At 37.3% G+C, this 22,407-nt stretch overlaps 1 protein-coding gene across 3 annotated transcripts in view; it reads left to right on the forward strand.

Annotated features, from left to right (window-relative positions):
- Positions 1-22,407, forward strand: part of LOC121295686 (rap1 GTPase-GDP dissociation stimulator 1) — a 74,538-nt gene that overhangs the window by 19,264 nt on the left and 32,867 nt on the right. For 2 of the 3 annotated variants that reach the window (XM_041220653.1, XM_041220671.1), the window contains exons 2-4: positions 5,811-5,921; positions 14,874-14,996; positions 20,309-20,434. In XM_041220653.1, the coding sequence (XP_041076587.1) occupies positions 5,811-5,921; positions 14,874-14,996; positions 20,309-20,434 (360 nt within the window). The remainder of the gene's footprint in view (positions 1-5,810; positions 5,922-14,873; positions 14,997-20,308; positions 20,435-22,407) is intronic. The other variant, XM_041220661.1, reaches the window with a different exon arrangement.

The raw sequence follows: 22,407 nt of genomic DNA on the forward strand, positions 1-22,407 counted from the left end.
GTAAGTATTCACCCCCCCCTTGAACATTTTCACAGTTTGTTGTGTTAGAACCTGAAATCTTGATGCATTTAAATGGGATTTGTTTTCCTTTTGATTTACACAACCTACTCAACACTCTGAAGTGGGAAGAGAATTTGTGTTATGAAATAGCAGTTAATGAAAAATAAAAAGCCTGAAATGTCTTGGTTAGATAAGTATTCACCCCCGAGTTGATACTTGGTAGAACCACCTTTGGCGGCAATTACAGCTGTGAATCTTTTGGGGTAAGTCTCTACCAGGTTTGCACATCTGGATCGTGCAATATTCGCCCATTCTTTTTGGCAAAATTGTTCAAGCTCCGTCAAGTTGGATGGGGATTGTTGGTGGACAGCAATCTTCAAGTTTTTCCGCAGATTCAAGTCCAGGCTTTGACTGGGCCACTCTAGGACATTCACTTTCTTGTTTTTAAGCCACTCCAGTGTCGCTTTGGCTGTGCGCTTTGGGTCATTGTCCTGCTGAAAGGTGAATGTCTATCCCAGTCTTAGGTCTTTTGCAGACTGTAGCAGGTTTTCCTCAAGGATTTGCTTATATTTAGCGCCATCCATATTGCCTTCTACCCTGGTAAGCTTCCCTGTCCCTGCCGATGAAAAGCATCCCCATAACATGATGCTGCCACCACCATGCTTCACAGTAGGGATGGTGTTACCTGGGTGATGTGCTGTGTTGGGTTTGCACCAAACATAACGTTTTTTATTTAGGCCAATTTTTGTTTCATCGGACTACAGAATCTTTTGCCTCTTTTCAGTCTCCCACATGCCTTTTTGCAAATTCCAAGCAGGGTTTTACATGGGTTTTTTTCAGAAATGGCTTCCTTCTTGCCACTGTTCCATACAGGCCAGATTTGTGGAGTACCTCAGCTATTGTTGACACATGGACAGTTTCTCGCTGTAGGTATTTCAGAGTTGTCATTGGCCTCTTGGTGGCTTCTCTGACCAATGTCCATCTTACCTGGCTGCTCAGTTAGGGAGGAGAGCCTGCTCTAAGCAGATTCTGGGTGGTGCCGTATACCTTCCACTTCTTAATGACTTAACTGTGCTCCAAGGGATATTCAGTGCCTTTGAAATCTTTTTATACCCCTCCCTGATCAGTGCCTTTCCACAACTTTATCCCGGAGTTGTTTTGAAATCTCCTTGGTCTTCATGGTAGTATCTTTGCTTTGAATGCACTACCCAACTGTGGGACCTTACAGAGAATGGTGTATTTAATATGCAATCATGTGAACCACTTTTATTGCACACAGATGGACTCCATTTAAGTTATTGTGTGAATTCTGAAGGCAATTGGTTGCACCTGAGCTTATTTAGGAGTGTCTTAGCAAATGGGGTGAATACTTATCTAATGAAGACTTTTCAGGTTTTTTGTTTACTTGATTTGTCCGTCCGTCCGTCCGTCTGTCCGCCCCCCCCCCCCATTTTTTCACACATTGAAAATGTTGAGTAGGATGTGTAAATCAAAGAAAACAAAATCCCACTTAAATGCATCAGGATTTCAGGTTGTAACAACAAACTGTGAAAACATACAAGGGGGGTAAATACTTCCTATAGGCACTGTATGTATCCCATAAAAAATGTATAATGACTTATGTGTACGAAACAGGGTTTACAAATTATCAGTTCCCTTGTGATAGTTGAGTCACTCTCAACATATTTTAAGAAGAAAGGTATTGCCGCTCAATACCTTGTGTACCTTAAGAGGTTAAGGAAGAACAGAAAGTAGGGGGGAAACGAGAAAACCTACATGAAAGCTGGAAGATACAAGTCAGTAAAAGTAGCCTGTAACTATCTGCTGATGAGAACAAAACAAGAACTCCCTGTCTTCGGGATATCTTCCATGGTGATAGCGGATTGCTGTGTCATCTTGCAGCCTGAAATGACCCAGATTTCCATTTGACTGCATACAGTGGCTAGGGAACAACTGGACATTTGACTGAAGACATCCTCCTACTGTACAGCATGTATGATACCTCATTGCTGAGCAACTGATGGCTTTTTTATGACTTGGTATCAGTCAATCGATCAGTTAACAGAATGTATTAACCAGTCGACAAACGTAATTATGCAATGTGTATTCTAATGTTCTGAACAGCAGCAGACCTGTACAGTAGCCTACATTAAAGACATGTGCATCCAATGTTTTAATTGAACAGTAAATGCCAATTTAAATAATAATAACCTAATGCACTTCTGTGCGTGACAGTATATGGCTGAAATGTGGTGTGAGATCTTGCTATCTTGTTGACTATTTTTTCAGCTGCTTATTCTTATGCAGTACGCACCAGTACAAGTTGACTTTCATGACTGAGTTCTGGAAGGGTAGTAGGACTTTTCAACTGTAAAGTGGCACTGAGATTGACATTTTTGGCTTTGCTTAAAATTGTCAGTTTCTCAGCACATGAAATAAAATACTGCAGTGTTACAGTCATATATATGATGGGACCACTGTTACCAACAAATCCTTAAATGTTTCCTTGTCCATTTTCTACTAATTCAACACAACCTAAAAACAGAAACTGACTTGGATTCTGATGAATAAAATTGATTTTAAATAGAACTGCATTTATTTCACCAAAAGTAGCTATCCATTACAGAAGGGGGTACTGTATATTAAATATAAAAACATTCCAGTGTTTCTTTTCAAGTGAATGTATGTCTTTACTGCAGCAAGCACAAGAGTGTCTTCCTAGTAGGAACTATGCAACCAATTGACGTAATGTTATACGTGTAAGTAAGATTTGATTCAATTCTGTTAGCCTGTTTTTTTTAAGCCGGAATAATTCTGGTCCCAACTCTCCAGAGCCCAGGATTATAGTCTACTTGTGCAAGTGCCGTTTTTCCGCTGTGCACGTGTTTCTTTTGTCAAAGGGAGGGGGCATGTCGTGTCCCCCCCCCCCCCCCCCTCCAGCGCCCCTGGTTGAAAATCTATAAAGAGTGTTGGATTAAATGAAATGAGGTAGGAACTGATTAGTTTGATCGTTATTCTGTACGGGATGACTTTTTGTCATGTTTAAATGTTGCACTTTGTTTAGCCACTTTTTTTATGATTAAGCCCTGAACTGTTTATAACTTATTATAAGTTCATGGTAAATGCAGTCATGGTCAACTACTACCTGGTAGAGCCTCCATCGATGGGCACTATCACTTAAGTAATTGGAATAGTGGCTACAGTTCTAACTTGTCAAAATGAGTAATATGTTCAGCTGTACAATAAAAATGTTTGATTTACATAATTATGGAGTTCACATTTGCAGACAATGTAGTTATTCGCAGCCTTTTGTGTACAAAAACAGAATTTTACAGTGATGCTGCTTTCTTCAGTTCATATCTATTGAAAGCTCAATGAAGGGAGTGGGTGTCTTCTGAGCAAATTTGTGCATCTTCGCAGGAGCATTTAGCCTCTCTGCTAAAAGGGTTTGCTGGATTAAAGCAGGTCATGAAAAACGGTGGAGTGCAAGTTCACTGTGAAGATTGCATGCATCACAGCTTTCTAACATATTCAACTGATTACAGAGCAGTGGATGTGTGATGTTTTTGTCACATAGCCTTGAAGCTTTGACATTTCTAATTGAATGCAACAGGCACAGTGCTTTTTGAAGTTAGCATACCATTTTAAAACTATGAAATACTTTTGTTTACTCTTTTAATATGCTTTTTGTTATCATTTTCAGTAGGGAATATACTAAACAAAACCATGCTGACTGTAACACACTTAAATTGTATCCTTCACCTCCCAGTGATGCCAGTGATGGGAGAGTGGTGTGTGACGTGATATTTTTTTTAAGCTTAGGGTCCTATTGCCCAGCACCTTTTTTTAAAGTTTTATTTATTTATTTATTTATTTTCTGAAGCAAGTAGAAATGAAAGGCTTGAAACATTTCCATACACAGGCTATTTTAGTGAAGGTGTTAACCTGTTCTTGTAACTACACGTCTGAATCTTAATTTTTTGATTTAACTGATGTTGATTAGAAGGTATGTTTACCACATCAACGCACCATATCTCAAACAGTAGGGAATAGGAAGGTGAAACTGCATACGGTTGTTAAGGGAACCATGGGGATGCAAATGCCAGTTATTAATTTGTCACTAGGGGGTGCCACTGTGGTTACTGCTGTGTATTTCCATACTGCAGTACTGTGGGTATAACTAGTCCTGTCACTCGCATGGCAGCTCAGTCAAGCAACATGAAGCTGACAAGTGTGCAGAGAGGTGAACTGGTCACGTGTTGTGCTTTTTTTTTTTTTTTTTTTTTTTTTTTTTTTAACAGCAAAGGAAGCAATGCGAGGCAGCTCTCGGAGAATTCTGTAGCGTGCATAACGTCCGCAATGGGCCGTTTTCAAGAGTTGATGTTCACGGGTTAATCCAAAAATTTGAGGAAATGGGTTGCACCTGTGATAAGCCTCGTAGCTGCAGACCACCGACACCATCCGAAGTTGTCGTGGAGATCAGCCGAGCCGTAGCAGAACAACCCAGAACAAGCGCACACACTGTTGCCCGCGGCCTGGATTTGCGCAATTCAACCGTTTTATACGGCTCTTCGTTCAACTCTGCGAATGTTTACGTACAAGCTGCATCATGTTCAAGCATTGGAGGAGACTGATTTCATCAGACGTGTCGATTTTGCGTTGCAGTTCTTGGCACGATGGGAATTGGATTACCAGTGGCCTGCTAATATCCTGTAGGCTATTGAAGCGCACTTCACCCTGTCTGGAAGTGTGAACATGCACAACTGGGTTGTCTGGTCAGAGATTAATCTACATACATTTGCGAGACCCCTACATGATGTTAAAGTGACAGTGTGGTGTAACTTTATGGCTAACTTTTTGTTATTACGTGTTGTTTTTTTTGAGCCATCAGCAAGGTGCACATTTGCACCATACCACACCATGCTGACAACCCATGTCATTTCTATGCTGCAGCAAAGAAATGTGATAAACACTACAGTCTTCATGCAGGATGGTGCCTCTCCGCATATTGGTGACCAGGTGAAATACGAGTTGTAGGAGCACATTCAGCACAGAATAATTTCATTTTGCTTTCCTTGTGAATGGCCACATTGTTCACTGCACCTTACAACAGCAGATTTCTGGTTATAGAACTACCTAAAGTCATCAAGTCGCTTAAAGTGTGTACCGAGGGAACCCTCGCACAATTCCGGACCTCAAGGATTCCATTGTCTGGGCAGCATACCTGATGAGATGTGTAATGCTGCCGTAATGTCCGTTGTCACACAAATGCAATTCATTGTGGATCCTGGAAGCCCATATTGAACACTTGTGATTTATCAAAGGTAAGTCATAGTGGCACCCCCTAGGGACAGCAATTAATAACTGTGGCATTTCCATCCCCAAGGTTCCTTTAACAACCGTATGCAATTTCACCTTCCTATGCCCTACCGTTTGTGAGATATGTTGATGTGGTAAGCTTACTTTCTAATCACCCTGTATTTCGATTTACTAAATGTAGTGCCAAGACCATAACAGTATTTTCACTTTCTAAACATTTTCTGGATATTATTGATAGATTTGATTGTATTGATTTATTTCACTGTCCAGCAGGGAATTCTACTGGCAGTGTGTACTTGGCTATTTGCGCTGAATATGGGGGGTAGAATTGCCCTGTGGATCTACAGTATTTGAGCTCTGTGACCAGTATTCCATGTTAGACTGGACCCCTTGTGCAGGGCATGTGGTCAGATTCACCGCTAACATGTAAGCTCTGAAGGTGAGGTACAATATATGGAAGCCTGATGTCTTTCTGTTTCCTGTCATCCAAGCAGATAACTTCTGTGATGCCCTGAAGAAGCTGAAGCTAACAGCAGCTGAGAGCACAGAGGATAGCTTGGAGGGATGCCTGGACTGCCTGCTTAAAGCCTTGGCTCACAACAGTAAGTAGGGCTCGACAACTCTTTATAGTAGGGCACGGATATAGGGAAACTGACGTTAAAAGCTGTGTAATTTTATAATTTTTTTGGACAAGATGATTACATACGATTCGTAGTGGCAGTATGTTACATACAGTCTCCAGCCTCCCAGGAGCTAGTTGAAGTTTACTTCCATAACCGTTTATAACGATTACATTAAACGTGAAATTAAATTAAAAAGATGACAGAATTATAATTATTTTGGCAAGACAAAACATGTGGGTGGGGTCCTTCATTTTTCCCACACAAAACTGATTTCCCCTGTGGTGGCCTTCAACACTTCATTCAGTGAGTTTCCGCAGTTGAAGTCACCATGCAGAGACTCGTGCCACTGAGGTGCTTAATTATTATTATTATTATTATTATTATTATTATTATTATTATTGGAAGCCTATTGTTATTATTATTATCCTTTCTGCCATCAAAACCTTAAAAGTTGCGTAAAATGAAAACCGTTGCAAGAAAACTCTTGATTTCAGAGTTGTAGATGGCAGTGGGAACTAAGGTCCACAGCTGAATGAACGCGATTGGTCACGTGGTTTGGCAGCCATATTTAAAAACACTTCCTCGAGTTCTGAAACTTGGTATACATGGTTAGGGTTGAAATTAAGTTGATTGTTTCAGTGGTATGGTGGCCATGTAGGATAACCTAATTAACACACAAATGTTGTGTTCTCCAAAACCACTAATCTGATGGAAGCAAAACTTGGCATACATGTTTCAAATAGGGTTTTCTTTAACGTCTGCCCAAATGAAGTTGCAACAACAAAAAACATGGCTGCTGTGGGCCAGTCAAATTTCAGCATTGGTCTAGTTGCATATGTTACGCATAAAATATATTTATTGCATCTATATAGCGCTTTTTATACAAAAGTATCACAAAGCACTGTACAGTACATACAGTGGCTCTCAAAAGTATTCACCCCCTTGGACTTTTCCACATTTTATTGTGTTACAACATGGAATAAAAATGGATTTAATTAGGAGTTTTTGCCACTGATCAATACAAAAAAAGTCCATAATGTCAAAGTGAAAAATAAAATCTACAAATTGTTCTAAATTAATTACAAATACAACAGAAAATAATTGACTGCATTTAAGTATTCACCCCCTTTGCTATGACACACCTAAATAAGCTCTGGTGCAACCAAAAAACCCTCCAAAAAAAAGAAAAACCTTGATGTTGACCTTGACCTTTGACCTTTCCTTAAGGTCAAATATAAAACTAGCGTATAACTCATAACTCATTACAGAGTTTAGATAGGATCGTGGTCACTATGGAACAGAGATAATCCAAACAAAATGCTTATTTCACAAAATAAATACCACTGTCTGAAAACAGTCAGACAGTGATAAAACTTGCAAAAAGGAACCCCCTTGAATACCACAGACAAACACACGTTTTTACTTTTTTGTTGGGCTAGGCTGAGTACATAATAAATTAAGCTATGATAAGGATTTGCTCTGACTCTAACTCTTAAGTTGTGTACCCAACTGTGGCAATAATTTAACCAACACATGCTTTTTTTTTTGTTTGTTTTTTACTGTATCTGATCAGGCATTTTCTTTACGTATTGTAATAAATGTTTTTTTTGATTAAGGGAATTTGTGTAGAGCTGCATCCAGTTCTACTGATTTTTATAGAATGTCACATTTCCATTATTTATTCTTGAAATTGCTGAATAGTCATAAATCATTTTTAGTGTGTTTTTGAATATCGGTGACTGCATGACAGCTGCCGGCCGGTGCCTCCCACACAATCTCTCCTGCATTACTCTTGTTCCCCAGGCAAAGGGACACGTCCATTGCAGTAGTTTATTACTGGATAGGGAGCTGCTACTTATTGAATCATAACAAGCACATTTACTGGTAATGTCTCAAAAAGTGAAAGTAGAACTATGTGAAACTAATCATGGCTTTTTTAAAGGAAGCCCATGTTCTGTAACATTCACAGATGTAGTTTAACATCCCTAAAAGATTATCAGCTGTGATCTACTGAATTTAACATCTTAATTGTATGTTGATGTGTTTGATGATCTTATATTCCCTTTTAAGAAATGTCAATGGAATGCTACTTCAATGGGTGCATTTTCCTCAAAATGTAAGTGAATGTAGAAAATATCAGCAAACACTTCTGATATCGGGGTTGATTTTAGAATGTGAATTTGACTGGTGAGTGAGAAATTATTCTGTGAAATGTCCTGTTTCATAACAATATAATACAGCTAAGAATAAATGTATGTCAGGCCAGATGTTGACAAAGTGGTGGTCAGAGTAAATAGTTTCTTAAACATCCTTGGATTCTCACCAGTCTACACATAGAAATGTACTTGCCTGCTTTCTGTTGGCAAGTGGATACACAGTTAATTTATAGTCTGATTTCCACCACCTTAAATCCAAATTAGAATAATCAAGCAAGACCCCTGTTGAAACAATGAGGACGGACCCTCCAGCAGTAGTGCAGTATAATAAGGCATAAATTTAAACCAGTCACAATCAACAGCTGTTCACATACACCCCGCGGGACCAGTTCACTTTGAAAAGCTCCTTCACCACACCTTCAACATGCAAGTTCTGTCAGAGTTCACTTTGAAAGCTCCTTCACCACACTTTCAAGATGCCAGGCATAGCATGGTTTCAGAAGGCAACTGTTGAGGGAGGCATACTTATTTTAGACTTTTAGCACTGCGATTTCAGGGCTCAAAGTTTGCCAAAATCTTTAGGGGCATCTGGCTCCTAGACTTTAAAATTTAAAAATTTAAAAACTAAATTAAAAAACTAAAATATTCTTGATTCTGTAATGCCAGCTATTTTGTAATGCATTGTTCTACTGATGTTTTAAAGAAATGTATACAATCAATGTACCTGTTGGAAAACATGGATCGAGAATTGATTTATTATGGGCTCATGCTATGTCAAAAAATAAATAAATCATGAGCACATCTGTGATTAGTTAAGTTTTATCTAGAGCAGTGGTGGCCAATACACCAAACACTGTGATCCATTTGATGGATCTCAACAGGCTCCGGGTTCCACCATTAAGCTGTGACCAACAGTTATAGTAGGATTTAGTAGAATAGTGTCCAATACGTAAGATACCAAAAGTAAAACAACAAAAATGTAACAGACACGCGATCAAAGCATTTTTAATATTAAGCATAGGTATTAATGAAACAGAAACTTATCAGCATATCTACTTATCTATGGTAACTTAAAAAAATTAAATAAATAAATGTAGACGCCAACTTAAAATGACTTTTAACTGCCTGGTAGCATCTTCCCCAGAATGTGTTAGTTGCCTGTTATGGTAGTATGGTGGTATGGGATTTGTAGTTTTTAATGTGTAATTAACAGTGAGCAATAAACTACATTCCCAGAGTACATTACGGTTGAGCTTTGAGAGTTTAGATCAGAGTGAGGTGTTGTTTTATTTATTTATTTAAAATATATATTTTCTGATGGGGGGGGGGAATCACGTTTTTTTTTTTAGTCACCCTTCAGGAATTTCTAGTCGCACACGCGCAATCTTTTCTCCTATGCACATGCAAAGGGTCATAGAGTCGTTCTCTATTTTAAACCAGCTGTTCCATTCATTTACATCCTGCCACCCTCGTCACATGATGTGTACGTTTTGTTTTTCTGGCAGCTCACAATGTAGTTACATGGCAACAAGAAAGTAACAACAAAAAACAAACAAGACAGTAACATAGAATGTGGCGTTTGTTTCATGGCAGCACTACATTATGTCCAAAAGGTGTTGTTTTTTATTGTTTTGTTTTTGTTTAACAAAAAACAATTTGGTCGCCCCTGGCGACCCACAGCTCGCAAATTTGAGCCCTGTGTTTTGTAGATTAGAAAAGTAAGTCTGGATTTAACCAAATACCTCAACAGAGAACAGATTTAACCATTTATGTTTGCATTAAGCTTTGGATGTTTTCAAAAGAATTGCTCTGTCAGGGAATGTGCTACCTACTGCACTACAGTATACTGTATATCATTTCGAAATGTATACCTGGACAACCGTACTGGGGTATGGACGCGATGATGCGCATGTTTAATAATAAAGTAAGATTTAAACAAACAAAACACATTGCAAAAGAAACGGTGTGTTGGCCAAAACAGTCAGGCGAAATAGACACGGAACAAAACAAACAAGTATCATGCTGGTGTTAGCAATTGTTATTTCTCTATTTCAGTTCTCTTTACTCGTGTTCCATCTCTGAACAACGAACCCCATTCATCACCACATAAGCAATAAATTAATCAGACAGTCACGTCCTGCATGAATTTAGCCGGGATGGGGAATTTTAACCCTGTCCACGCTGCAAAACAACAACAACATCATTGTGCTTTAACACACCAAGCCACACATTTTAAATAATAACAACACACCACAAATACAGATTAATACATACACACACAGGGGCAGGGTGTACCACGTCCCAGTCACCTAGGGTTTTTTTGTGGGTTTTGTGCTATTGCAAATTCTGGAACAATACAATATTCCTATATGTATTTATATTTTTATAGTGGGTGGGTCTTTTTGTCACATGTGACTGTTGGTATTTATAACATTAAAAGTTTGGTAATTTTGGAAGTCAGACACTGGTGGGAGCCTGAATTAACTATAATATCTGAAATTCCTGTTTACCTGAGGCAAGCCAGTATACTTTAACAGATAGACGCTGTGCAGAAGAGTGTAAAATTGCAGTTCTTGTTAATATTGCTCATACAGCTTGCTTAAGTGGCAGGCAACGGCAACAAATTAATGCATAATAAAAAAGCCCAAATATTGAAGGCTGAAAAGCCACCTGGGATTCTTATCTGCACCAAATTTAAAAATACATTGCTTTTACAGCTATTTTCTGTCAATGCTGTACAAATGTGGGCAGTGTGTGTGTTTTTTTTTTTATTTATTTATTTATTTTTTAATTATTATTCATTGCATGTATTATTCAGACAACATACTCCAAGATTCAATATGATCCTCAGCAGTCTAGAAATGAGTTGGTGACGTTTTGGAGAGGCTGTCTACTTGCTGACCCAGGTAACCTATTGTACTTTTCAGGCAGCAGAGTGCTGGGATATCGACCCACGCTCCAAGTCACATGTGTTGACCTTGTCTGTGTTTAAGTGCTCTCACAGTTTAACTTTTATCTCATGCTGTACATGGTAGATACTGTATTACTTTACCTTGACTTGTTCTATTGCAACTAGGGGTTTTAGCAGTTATTAAAACAAATGCATTAATCTCAAAGTTGAAGCTTGTCTATTCACATGGCACTGAGCAGCATTGACTTTATTCAGACCAGTTTCATAACTGTTTCCAGGGCTTGAAATTAACTTTTCCATTCACTAGCCACCATGACCAGTGGATGGAAAAATCCACCGGCCACACAGATATTTTACCAGCCAACATCGTTCGATGGGGTGACAGCAAAAAATAATGCAAAAACAAGCAACATTTATGAGCAGTCTCAACAGGGTATGAAACAATCTGCCTAAGAGTGAAGATATAGCTTCTGAGATATGTAGGGCATCTGTCCTCTCCACAGACTGCATGCGCACAAACTTCATCTTCATCAAACTTTATCATTCTTCAATTTAGCCTGTTCTGTTCATCAACCCTCATTGTTCATTAAATAATAATAAAAAAAAAATACTATTTTCTATTGTCACACTTTCTGACTGAGGATCTGCTTAAGCGTTAACTTAGTATGTTTTTTCAAGCTTTAAAACAAGTCAGTTCAAGAGACAATTGATTCTGGGAAATAGTAAATTCACCAAAATTTATCTTAAATACCAAATAAGAGTTTACTTTATTTAATGTGGTTGCTTTGTAGTTTACTAGCAATCATTTGAATCCCTTTTTCAGAGTCTGTAGCAAGCAAATTATTATTATTATTATTATTATTATTGCAGAAAAAAATGTATATAATCTATCTTATAATATAATAATAATAATAATAATAATAATAATAATAATAATAATAATAATAATAATAATAATAATAATAATTACTAGAACTGCCAGGCAGTTTTACGGCTCCCAAGCCCTTGTATCAGTATCCGTCTAAGCGTGTTTAGTTCTTAATGTGTCAAGTTTAAAATCAGCAACTTCAACTGTTCCAGAAGAAGATTTTGAAAGGTGTTGTTTTTTTTTTTTTTTCAAAAATGCGCCAGACAGCCATCTTGTTTAACGCGAGTTTCTTAAGTCAGTTGTATTGCTACAGTGTCAAGGATGATGCTTGTGAGGTTTTGAGTTAGTCAAGTAAACCGTTTGTCAACTGAGGCAGATTTAAATTTCAGACGTAAACTTACACCTGGCGATCATCTTGTTTTATAAAACATAACCATTTTGACATGTTTGTATTCCATTGTTACTGGGACAATAACTACCAAGTTTGGAGTTTGTTGGTCAAACGGTGTTCAATAGCAGCAGTTTGCTGTTAAGGGCGTGTTTCGATAAGATCTGTGACAGCTATTTTGACATTAAAATCTAATCGCAGAAACTTCTGCTTCACAAACTTGATGCAAGTTTGGGTGCTGATGATATATGCCAAGTATCAGATCAATCGCTTTGCTGGTTCCCAAGAAGAAGATTTTGAAAGGTTTCTAAAATGCGTCATTGTGCCAATTGCATGGACGCAGCAGCAAAATTTTTTCAGCAAAGTATCCAGCTTGTTAGCTGTGGTTGTTAATTTCGCACCCTGTATTTCTGATTGAACCTAGAAAGTTTAGTTAAAGGGTTCAAATACTTCAAACAAGGTTCTAGGCATGAAGAGCCAAAAGGAAGTACCGTGCTCCTCCTTTATAATGCTATAGTCAGGAATCGTTTATAATGTTTGTACTAGTTAGTGTTAATGGCATTATAGGGCAAATGGGAGCCATGACCGTACCGCCTTATAACCTGTTCTGCAGTATAAAGGGCCACCTTATAAAGGGGAGGACTGTACGACTAAACTATTGAGATTGTCCTGAAAGGCCTAATTTGGACCATTCATCTAGTTGGTATTACTGAGTGTTCACAGTACAGTCACTCGGTGAAGAAAGTGTAGAGCCTTTTGAGCACCAAGGGACTTTTTGGGTCAAATTAAAGTTCCAATTTGTTTTGTGTGTTTGCTACAGCCAGCAGCAAAGCAAATGCAAACAGTATTCACTTAAAATAAACTTTACTTGTATTACCAGTGACAGCAATTAATAGAACTGATCATTAACTAAATACAAACTTGAAATCCTTTTAAATGTGCTCTGCGCCGATTTATTGTGCCATCATCCTCATGATGCTGCTTACATTTCATTCATTTGGTATAATTAAGAAGAGTGGATGAAATGCAGTTGAAACTCCAGTGCTTTTGTTTCTGTGTCTCTGGCAACCTGAACAAAGACAAGCAGATATGAGCATGGGAGTCTTATCACAGCTACAAAACATTTGACTAAGAAACTTTGGTGAAATTCTTCCTGTACTCGCCAATACTCAATACCAGGACTTACTTCATCTGCTTTTCATCCAACGTGCATGCATTCTATCCTCTCTTAGTTGTTTATTTTACACAGTCCACTGGCTTTCTGTTTGAAAACAGTCTTACAGCAGAAACAAAACAATCGTTAATCTTTTTGAAATGAAACAATGGCAATGGGTGATCCTTAAATTGTTGGCAGCAAGCTCTCGAAGTTATGTAGCAGCTTTGCCAATCATTATTAAACCAATCGGTCAGTTTCATCCGCCTTTGGTCAATAACGTTGCCTTCCAATGATCGACTACTAATTATTTAAGAACTGGAAAGTGAAATATGATTGTTCATTGAATTAATTAAATCTGAAATGTTTAATTTAGTTTCCTGATTTAATATTTTTTTTTTTTTTTTTTTTTTTTTTTTTTTTTAAAGCTTCAAAACAATGAATATGATGGAATTTGTACTGTATAGGCATTTTCTGAGGCAAAAACAAAAATCAATTTAAAAGTAAAATGTGAATTCTGGGAACCACTCTATAGAGAAATAATATATATTTATTTTCTTAATGTACACAATGAAACTAGTAAGGTACTGAGTTTTTGAATGTTACCCCCCTGAAGATAAAACTTAGTCATGCTTGATAATTGCAATCAGCTTGTACAATTGGGTGCCATATATTCCAGTATAATACTTTATTATTTCAGGTTTTACAGTACATGACTGAGTGATACATGAAGAGGGTACAACGCTTTCAGTATTTTCAGTGAATTGGTTATATTTTATCAGTTATTTTTTTAAGGCTTATTTTGTATTAAATAAATTATTGTTGACTTATATCTATACATTTTAGAAGTATTTATCCATTGGCACTGAAATTGGCTCAATTATTTTTTTTAATGTTTACACCTGGCTGCACATAGGAGTACCTGCACTTTTTTTGTTGAAAATTTTATTCCTGGTTAGGAGTACCATGCAACAAAAAGGTGAGGTGTGCTACAGTACCTTATCTGGGGGGTGTACAGTGATTGCACAGGGTCATTCAGAGGTCAGGTTACTGCAGAGAGAATTTGTCTAAAAAACATTTCACAGGTACAAAAATGGCAAAGTTAGGTGACTTAAAAATAAGTAAATAAAATTAAAAAAGCAGCAACAAAAAGTCAGCCCTGTGAAGATGTTATGTACTGTAAGATTAAAAAAATAAAAAAAAATACTAAACACAATTGCAACAAACTTGGCCCACCATTTCTACTGTAGTATAAACTAGCAGCAACATAAATAAAAAAAAAGTGGGAATAATGGGGGGTGGCGGAAATACAGAAACATATTCAAAACAAAATAATAATGTATTCTGTAGAGCCATAGACGACTGTGTCTGTGTTGATAGTATTCCACAGAGGCCTTGTTGGAGCATCTCCTGTTTACTCACAGTAACAATCGTTTTGTGGTTCCTTTGTTTCAGATGCAGAAGCCAGTGAAAAAATCCAAGAAAGTGGGCTCCTCCAGGTGTTCCCCGGCCTGCTGACTCCACAGTCTTCCTGCACCCCAAAAGTAGCTAACATCATAGCTGAAGTAGCCAAAAATGGTGAGGTTTTCCACGAGAGCTTTCACTGCTAGAACATCTTCAGATTTCCTCCTACCACTTGTCAAGACTATATTTATATATTTTTATTCCATATCATTACATTATTACTTGGTCTTTTGTTGTAATTATGGTTTCTATTGTTGTAGTCACCCTTGTTGTAGTGTTACGAATATTGTTTGTGTTGTCCTCATCTACTTTCCGCGTGCACATAAAGCAGTGTTATAGTGTCAATACATCCCTCTTTATCCAACAGAACTCTGTATGAATGAAAACTGTGCACTTTAAGGTATTTTTTCATCAATCATTTCCATCAAAGAGAATGGTCCAGAGGGTCCACAGCACAAGCCTGCCTACTGGTTTACTCTTTATGTAATTATTGTTCAAATTGTACAACTCTACATTAAGACGGATTTCAGCATTTAGTTCGTCTTTTGAATTTTTTTGGAGAACAGGTGTCACGTGTGGTACACAAACAGACAAAACAAACGTCACAAAACTATTGAGTGCAGAAAGTAAACTGCTCTTCCTTGTCTGACTGTGCACCAGATGGCACTTGGCTGAGAGACAGAAGGCAGTGATATTGTTAGCTTCTATGTCATTTACCATGTTTGTTTTTGGTATTTCGGAGGGATGACAGGAGCTGTCTTTATGCCATGTGTTATATGCAATCATAAAACTGCAGTAAACATAGACTGAATGGTCCATTACAATCCCAGTGGAATGCAGGCTTCTTACTGACTTGCCAGCACATTATAATATCAGCACGTACAAAATAAGTGTTGTTTTATATAGCATTAGTCTCCTCTTAATGTAGTCCTTTCACCATAGGTAAATGGCAGAGCAGGCATTACTGTACATTATTCCATAAATAACTTACTGCAGTTGAAGCAAATGCTAACAACCAGTCACTCGCTGTGTAACCTGGGACAATTTGACAATTGGGATAAAGACAAAGCAGTGGGCATTAGTGGATAAAATCCCAAGACATTTTGCGTATTACTAAGATTTACTAGTTTTGTTGTGTTATTTCTATGTACTTTAAAACCCATCAGGCAGCAAAATAATCAACATTTTCCATAGGCAGTAAAACATAAAATGTAGTTTCCTAATGATCTGCAAAACTTTGTATTGATTGGGCTGTAGCGTATGCACAGGTACCTGGGAGAGCTTCATGGAAAGGTCATTAAGTAGGCAGCTGGTGTGTGTTAAATCTGAGACAGCATTAAGAAAAGCAACAACCTTTACCATTATGCTTCATGAAAGGCAACATGGCTCAATAAGCTATTAGTATTTAGTGCTGTTTAATGTAGTGCTTTGAAAAAGCTCGGATCTGAAGGGGGAGGGGAGCGCGTAAGAAAGCCTAACGCATTGTCAAATTTGTTTCTTCTTTTTAATCCAAAACAGCAAATGTCTGTTAGAGGTGCTGAATTGAATTGTTATTTCAGTACTGCATCCTTGACATTGCTTCAAGTGTATGTATTTGAATGATTTAAAAACAATTCTCTGTTTCAGAATAGCATGCTTCTTATAAATCAGCTGAAAGCAGCGATCCCAGGATAATAAATTGTTTTCTTAATAGCTTGCAAAGCACAGCTGCAGCCTGATTGCTAACTGGCTTTTGCGACTTGGCAAGAAACGATGAAGAGGCTTTATCTCGCCCTCAAACACCTGGCTTGAGCCTCAATTAAAATGTGCATGTTTCTAAAACCAGGCTTTACTTCTACAGTAAATTACTTCATTTTCAAAATGGGATGCAAGTCGATTTATAATCTTGATAGATAAGCTCAGTAGTGTGGTTGCATCACTCACACCAATGTATTATATGATTAGAATCATGTATTAAGAGACATTCAACTATTAATTTCCTAATATTCTCATTGTTGCCATGATGAGTGGTAAGTGAAGTGAAACCTAAAAGTAAACAATTGCTACGTGTGCTGGGTATGAACCAGCACGATACTAGTTTATTTGTTCTGTGTCTGTTTATTTTGGCCACTGTGACGTTTTGTGTAAGTGTTCTGGTTTGCGTAAATATTTTATTTATTATTAAAGGCTTTCATACCTTGCAGTGATGCCTGTGTGTCCATCTTCGTCCAGGTCTGACATCACCACGCAAACTGTCCGTGACCTGCTCACAGCTCTTTTTTTTTTTTTTAATTTAATTTTTTTAAATAGTTTCACAATGGCTTGGGACCTCAACTAACATTTTGTTTTCACAAAAACAGGGATCATTGTCATTTTAATCAAATTACAGGATCAGTAGCCAGTCCACTTCTGCTCTGGATTTCTCAGCGTAAAAGCAATTCTGGCTTTAGGCTTGTGAGATCAGAGGACGCTCACACGCCCTCAGAACTTCCATGCTGTGTGGGGACTCGCTGCGGTGAGGAGAAAATACATAACTGGACATTTCAGATTGGGGAAAAATAATTAAATTTAATTGGTCACTCAAAAAAAAAAAAAAAAAAAAAAAAAAAGCAGTCTATTATCAATAACTGAACATTAATAAAGCCCCCCCCCCCCACTGCTCCAGATAAACCACTAAAACTGTCTCATCTTAAAAGTACACATATTTTTTGTATGTTATAACTTAATATGTGTACATCTATTAACAGGGATGAATTGTCATGTACCCGCATTGGTCTAGTAAGGAGATAAGTTATCAAAGGTGACAAAAACGATAGCCGATGGTTATCTACCCATGTCAGCCGATACTGATAATAATAGGTAGTGCAGGTAAGCTGTTGTAGTAATGATTAGTTATCTTTATTTTTATATAGTGCCTTTCATAGTGGACCACCATCACAAAGCGCTTTACAAGATACGAGACTAGGGTGTGTGAATGCGTCAGCTGCAGAGTCACTTAAAACGTCTTGCCCGAAAGACTGAGCACAAGGAGGTTAAGTGACTTGCTGAGCTGGGATTTGTAAACTACTAGAACAAGACATAGGGCCTATATTTAAACTGTTTAATATTTATAGATGTTTAAAAAATTAACAGATATTGTTTACTTGTGTACTGATGACAAAAATGAAGAGGTATTGTTTTATTTGTTGCATTTACTACAAAAATTTATACAAAGAATAATGTATTATATTGTGTGCTTGACAGCAATTTCTACATTTTTGTTTTACAAGTCACACAAAAATAATATTTTGCATTTGTACTAGTAAAAACACTTCTGAAGAAAAAATTATATTATGTGACTAACTTTTATAGCCACTTGCTGTCAAATATTGCATATTATAACTTCTACCTGTACTGTACAGTAGAAAAGAGAAATGTAGCCTACGCAATGTCAACTACAGCAACTTTTGTTAAATTCTTATTGTAAGCAACACTGCTTAAAAATGCAGCAGAACTTAAATTGTTCACTTAAGCAAAAAAAAAGATTGTCATAAAAATGTTAAATGTCTAGTTCAAACTTGAATTTGTTACTGAACAAAGACGGCACAGTAATCAATTTCAGTAATCGAAGCATGTTTTGCTGCACACAACTCGCTATCCTATTGTCTTCAGATGTTTAAAAGAAATGCCAAACGCTGCTCTTTTGAGACACATTTACTGCAGATTGATCGCACGTTACACAGCACTGGGAAAATGACACTTTTGTGTTTTTGCGTCATTAGTAAGTGCGCCTGACCTAACATTACATTCTGTGGTGGAAGAAATGCAAGCATGAATATTGGTGAACACAATCGGTTAAAATAACAAAAAACAGTAGATAGCCGATTTGTTCTTTTTTCCTTATATCAGCGCCATCCCGACAGGCTACCGATTACCGGTGCACCCCTAGTAAATACCTATTTGTAGAAAAGGTAAATGCCTATTTTTGAAACTCAGCAACTAAGGTTTTTGTCACAGGCTTGCATTCGAGAAAACTGATACAAGAATTTTGAGTTAGCATGGTCTATCAGGCAAACAAACTTCTGTTGTGATTTATTTTTCATCTTGCATCATGTACCATCTAGTTCCCATGGATACCATACAAGACCCAAAAAGAGCAGAGAGATAGAGAAGAAAAATCTGAGCCTGTAATTATTATCCACAGGTTCCAAGCTGCATCCCAAAGACATGCAACCCTATCAGTAGCAGTTAATACCAGTGTTAGGAACAATCTGCAAGCAAAAGGTGTAGAAAACCTGGAGAATTTCTGTAGATTCATAGTGCAGATTGTTTCTACTCTCATTTAAACAGAATTTCACAGCCTGAGATTAAATTTATGGACCCTATATGAACCGTTAGGGTTATTTAGCAGGTTGCTGCCTGCAAAGCGATTGGTGTTAGGGTGGAAACAAGAGGTTCCCAGCACTAGATCAAAAGCAATCTGATCCAGGATTTGGGCATTAACAGACAGAAACACACAGTTAGGATAGTCGAATCTACCTCCATGGGCCATAGGCAGGCCAGTTTTTTTTTTTTTTTTTATTAAGCAGAAACTTGACATTCATATAACAAACCTATATTCTCATGTCTCGACTGTCATATATTGGCACAATAAAGCTATATTCAGTAGGTGGCTGCAGCAAAACCATGAACTGTTAATGGCGCCTGAGAAGCTGAACACAGCTGTTTTTAGATAATGATGTTGAGAGCTCATATTAAGAGGAAGGAAATTAAAGTTAAGTGAATCTGTGAGTGCTAAATGTTTCCTGGTACTCGCCTTTTTCTTATTTATTTTTCTTGCAGTGCTGTTTTCTTTGCACAGAACTGAGTTAAGAGTACGGAAAGGTGTATTTTTCTGTACTAAATGGGGGGAAATTATATTAAAAAGGACCTCTTTCAGCACCTTTTAAAGTAACACTGTATATGAATTGGTGAATGCACAATACTTCTCTCACCAAATATGTGTGATCGAACAAATGCAAACTTGATTACAGCGATGATAATGGTTACTGAGTTACTGGTTTTTCCAAGCGGTGACCGAAGCACAACGAGGTCAAGTTATTGTATTTACTGAAAGTCGCACAACTGGACAGTGGCCAAGCTGGGAATTCATTTTAATATAAAAGCAGTATCCTTTTAATTCGTAGACTTAATTATTTTATCTACCTACAAACCAGCTTCTGAGCCTTTCATAATCTCTGGCAGTTTTGGAAAGCAAGAGTTTCAATTTACACTAACCCAAAATGTCCACGTGTGTCTATTTGTGCTGTTGTGAGTAGAAGTTTCAAACCTCATTTGAAACTCCTTCTCTACACGGATTGTGCATCTGTGTGGATGTTGGAAAGATTGTTAATGAAAGGTTAACCATGTTAACTAAGAATGACTAACAAAGAACAACATGTTTTAATGAAATGTCTGCACTGTTACAGAATTCATGCGGAGCCCTTGTGTGGAAGCCGGATTGATCCCGCCCCTGGTGCAACTGCTAAATTGCAAAGATCAGGAGGTGCTGCTACAAACAGGCCGGGCCCTGGGGAACATCTGCTACGATAGCCGTAAGTAATCGACACAAAAAAAATTGTCTGGTTGGCCAGCATTAATTCAAATAATTAGCTACCCTACCACCCGTTTACATCTAAACACATGTTTGTTTTGTTTTAAAACTATTTTTATATGTTGTGCGTTAAATGTTTGATTTAACACTTACTTGTCTAGAAAACAATTGCCCTTTCCTATCTTCAAATATCAGACATTTAATACCTGTGGGAAGGTAAGATTTACTTGAATGGGGAAAAATAAGGGATGCAGTATCCTGTGTCTAATCTAATGTACTGTATTTATCACAAGGTGTTGACATTGTTGTATACATTAGTATAACTGGTGGCATTGCCACATGTAACTGATTGGAAGTGTTCTGTGCTGTGAAAAAAGGGAGACAAAAACCTTAGAACAAGTGTTATTGTTAATGTGATTCCTGGTTTGTGTTTGATTTTATAAATTAGTTGGCAGTTACTAGGATAGTACAGTATTATTATTTATTTAGTGGTGCGTTAGTTTGTTTATCCTTGTTAGTCTCAATTGATGCAGCATACACCAAAAAATAACTATAGTTTTAGATAGCCTTAGGCCTTGTACGCACAGCCTAAATGCAGTTGTGAGTTCAGCTTTTGGTCTTAATAGGGCTTAAGTACACACTCAGGTAGCAACAACCATCACTAGTTAATCCTGTTCGGATCAAGTAGCGAGTTCAGTTACTTAGGAGGAGATTTTCAAAGGTGGCTAAATTTTAGTCAAATGTCACCTTATCTTAGATGTGCTTTTTAGAGCCGTGATTTTCCAACGTGACTGTTGTAAGTTGACATTTCTAGATGACCAGGGGTGCTGTTTGAATCTGTGACAAGAAGAATGTCTTTACATAAGCATAAAGTGAACATATGCATAAAGAGATCCACCAAACAAACACAAATATTATCGTGGTCCTACTGTTCTATATGTTGTAAAATAAATCCAGCAACACATTTGTATTCTATATGACGCATCCCAACATCACCAAGCACACAACCTTTTGGAACGTGTAAGACACATATTAAGCAGTATTCATTTAAAATTCAGTCTCTGTCGAGTTGTGAGTGGGTACTTGTTGAAATGCAAATCGCAAATGCTTATTTCATCTTTTTATCTAGAACGTCTTGATCATACAAGTATTTTGTGGCCTATTATTATAATAATTATTATTATTCATTATCCATCACTTAATAATAATATTATAATAATAATAATAATAATAAATAATAATAATAATAATAATGTTGCACTTTAAAAAAAGTTAATAAAAGGGTTCAATGAAGGAATTTGCAAAGAAGCACAATTGAGAATGCAGTAAGTTGTGTGTGTGTGTATTAAAACTGCACTAACACAACCGCAGTAGGTGTTCAGTGAATTTCGCACAACTATTGATGTCATTGTTTATCAGACATTTCCGTGTGATAAACATGCCTAAAAATATATATATATAAAGGTGCCTGATGAGCCAAATTGAGTGTAATATTGCTGAATAGTAAATTCATAACAAAAGTATATAGTGCATACTTGCAACATACTTATTTTTATTTAATCAAATTACAGTTGTATAATATTTTGTTGTGAGAGAAAAAAAAAAAACGCAAATTTTATTTTTGGTTTTGTAAGTTAAATAAAACAATATGAGACAATGTGTGCCCCAAATGCCACGGTGCTATCACAACTCGTTTTTTTCTACTAAACATCAAACATCTCATCTGTGTGTTTTGGCACTCCAGTAAATGACAAAGATGCATATACAACTCCTTAGATGTGTACATTCTTAATCCAGTCATTTGGAGACCACTCAAGTCATTCCCACCAGCCTTGTGGTCGGAAGATCACCCAATTGTTTCGATCTACCGTCATGGTACTGCAGATCGTCACCACTGTATTTCGCAGTGCAGAAAAAGCAAAACGGCGTTTCCGCTGGTTTTACAGAAAAGAGCATAGCTGTACTTGACGAGCT

Source organism: Polyodon spathula, chromosome 2 (assembly GCF_017654505.1).
Source record: "Polyodon spathula isolate WHYD16114869_AA chromosome 2, ASM1765450v1, whole genome shotgun sequence".
Taxonomy (NCBI): Eukaryota; Metazoa; Chordata; class Actinopteri; order Acipenseriformes; family Polyodontidae; genus Polyodon; species Polyodon spathula.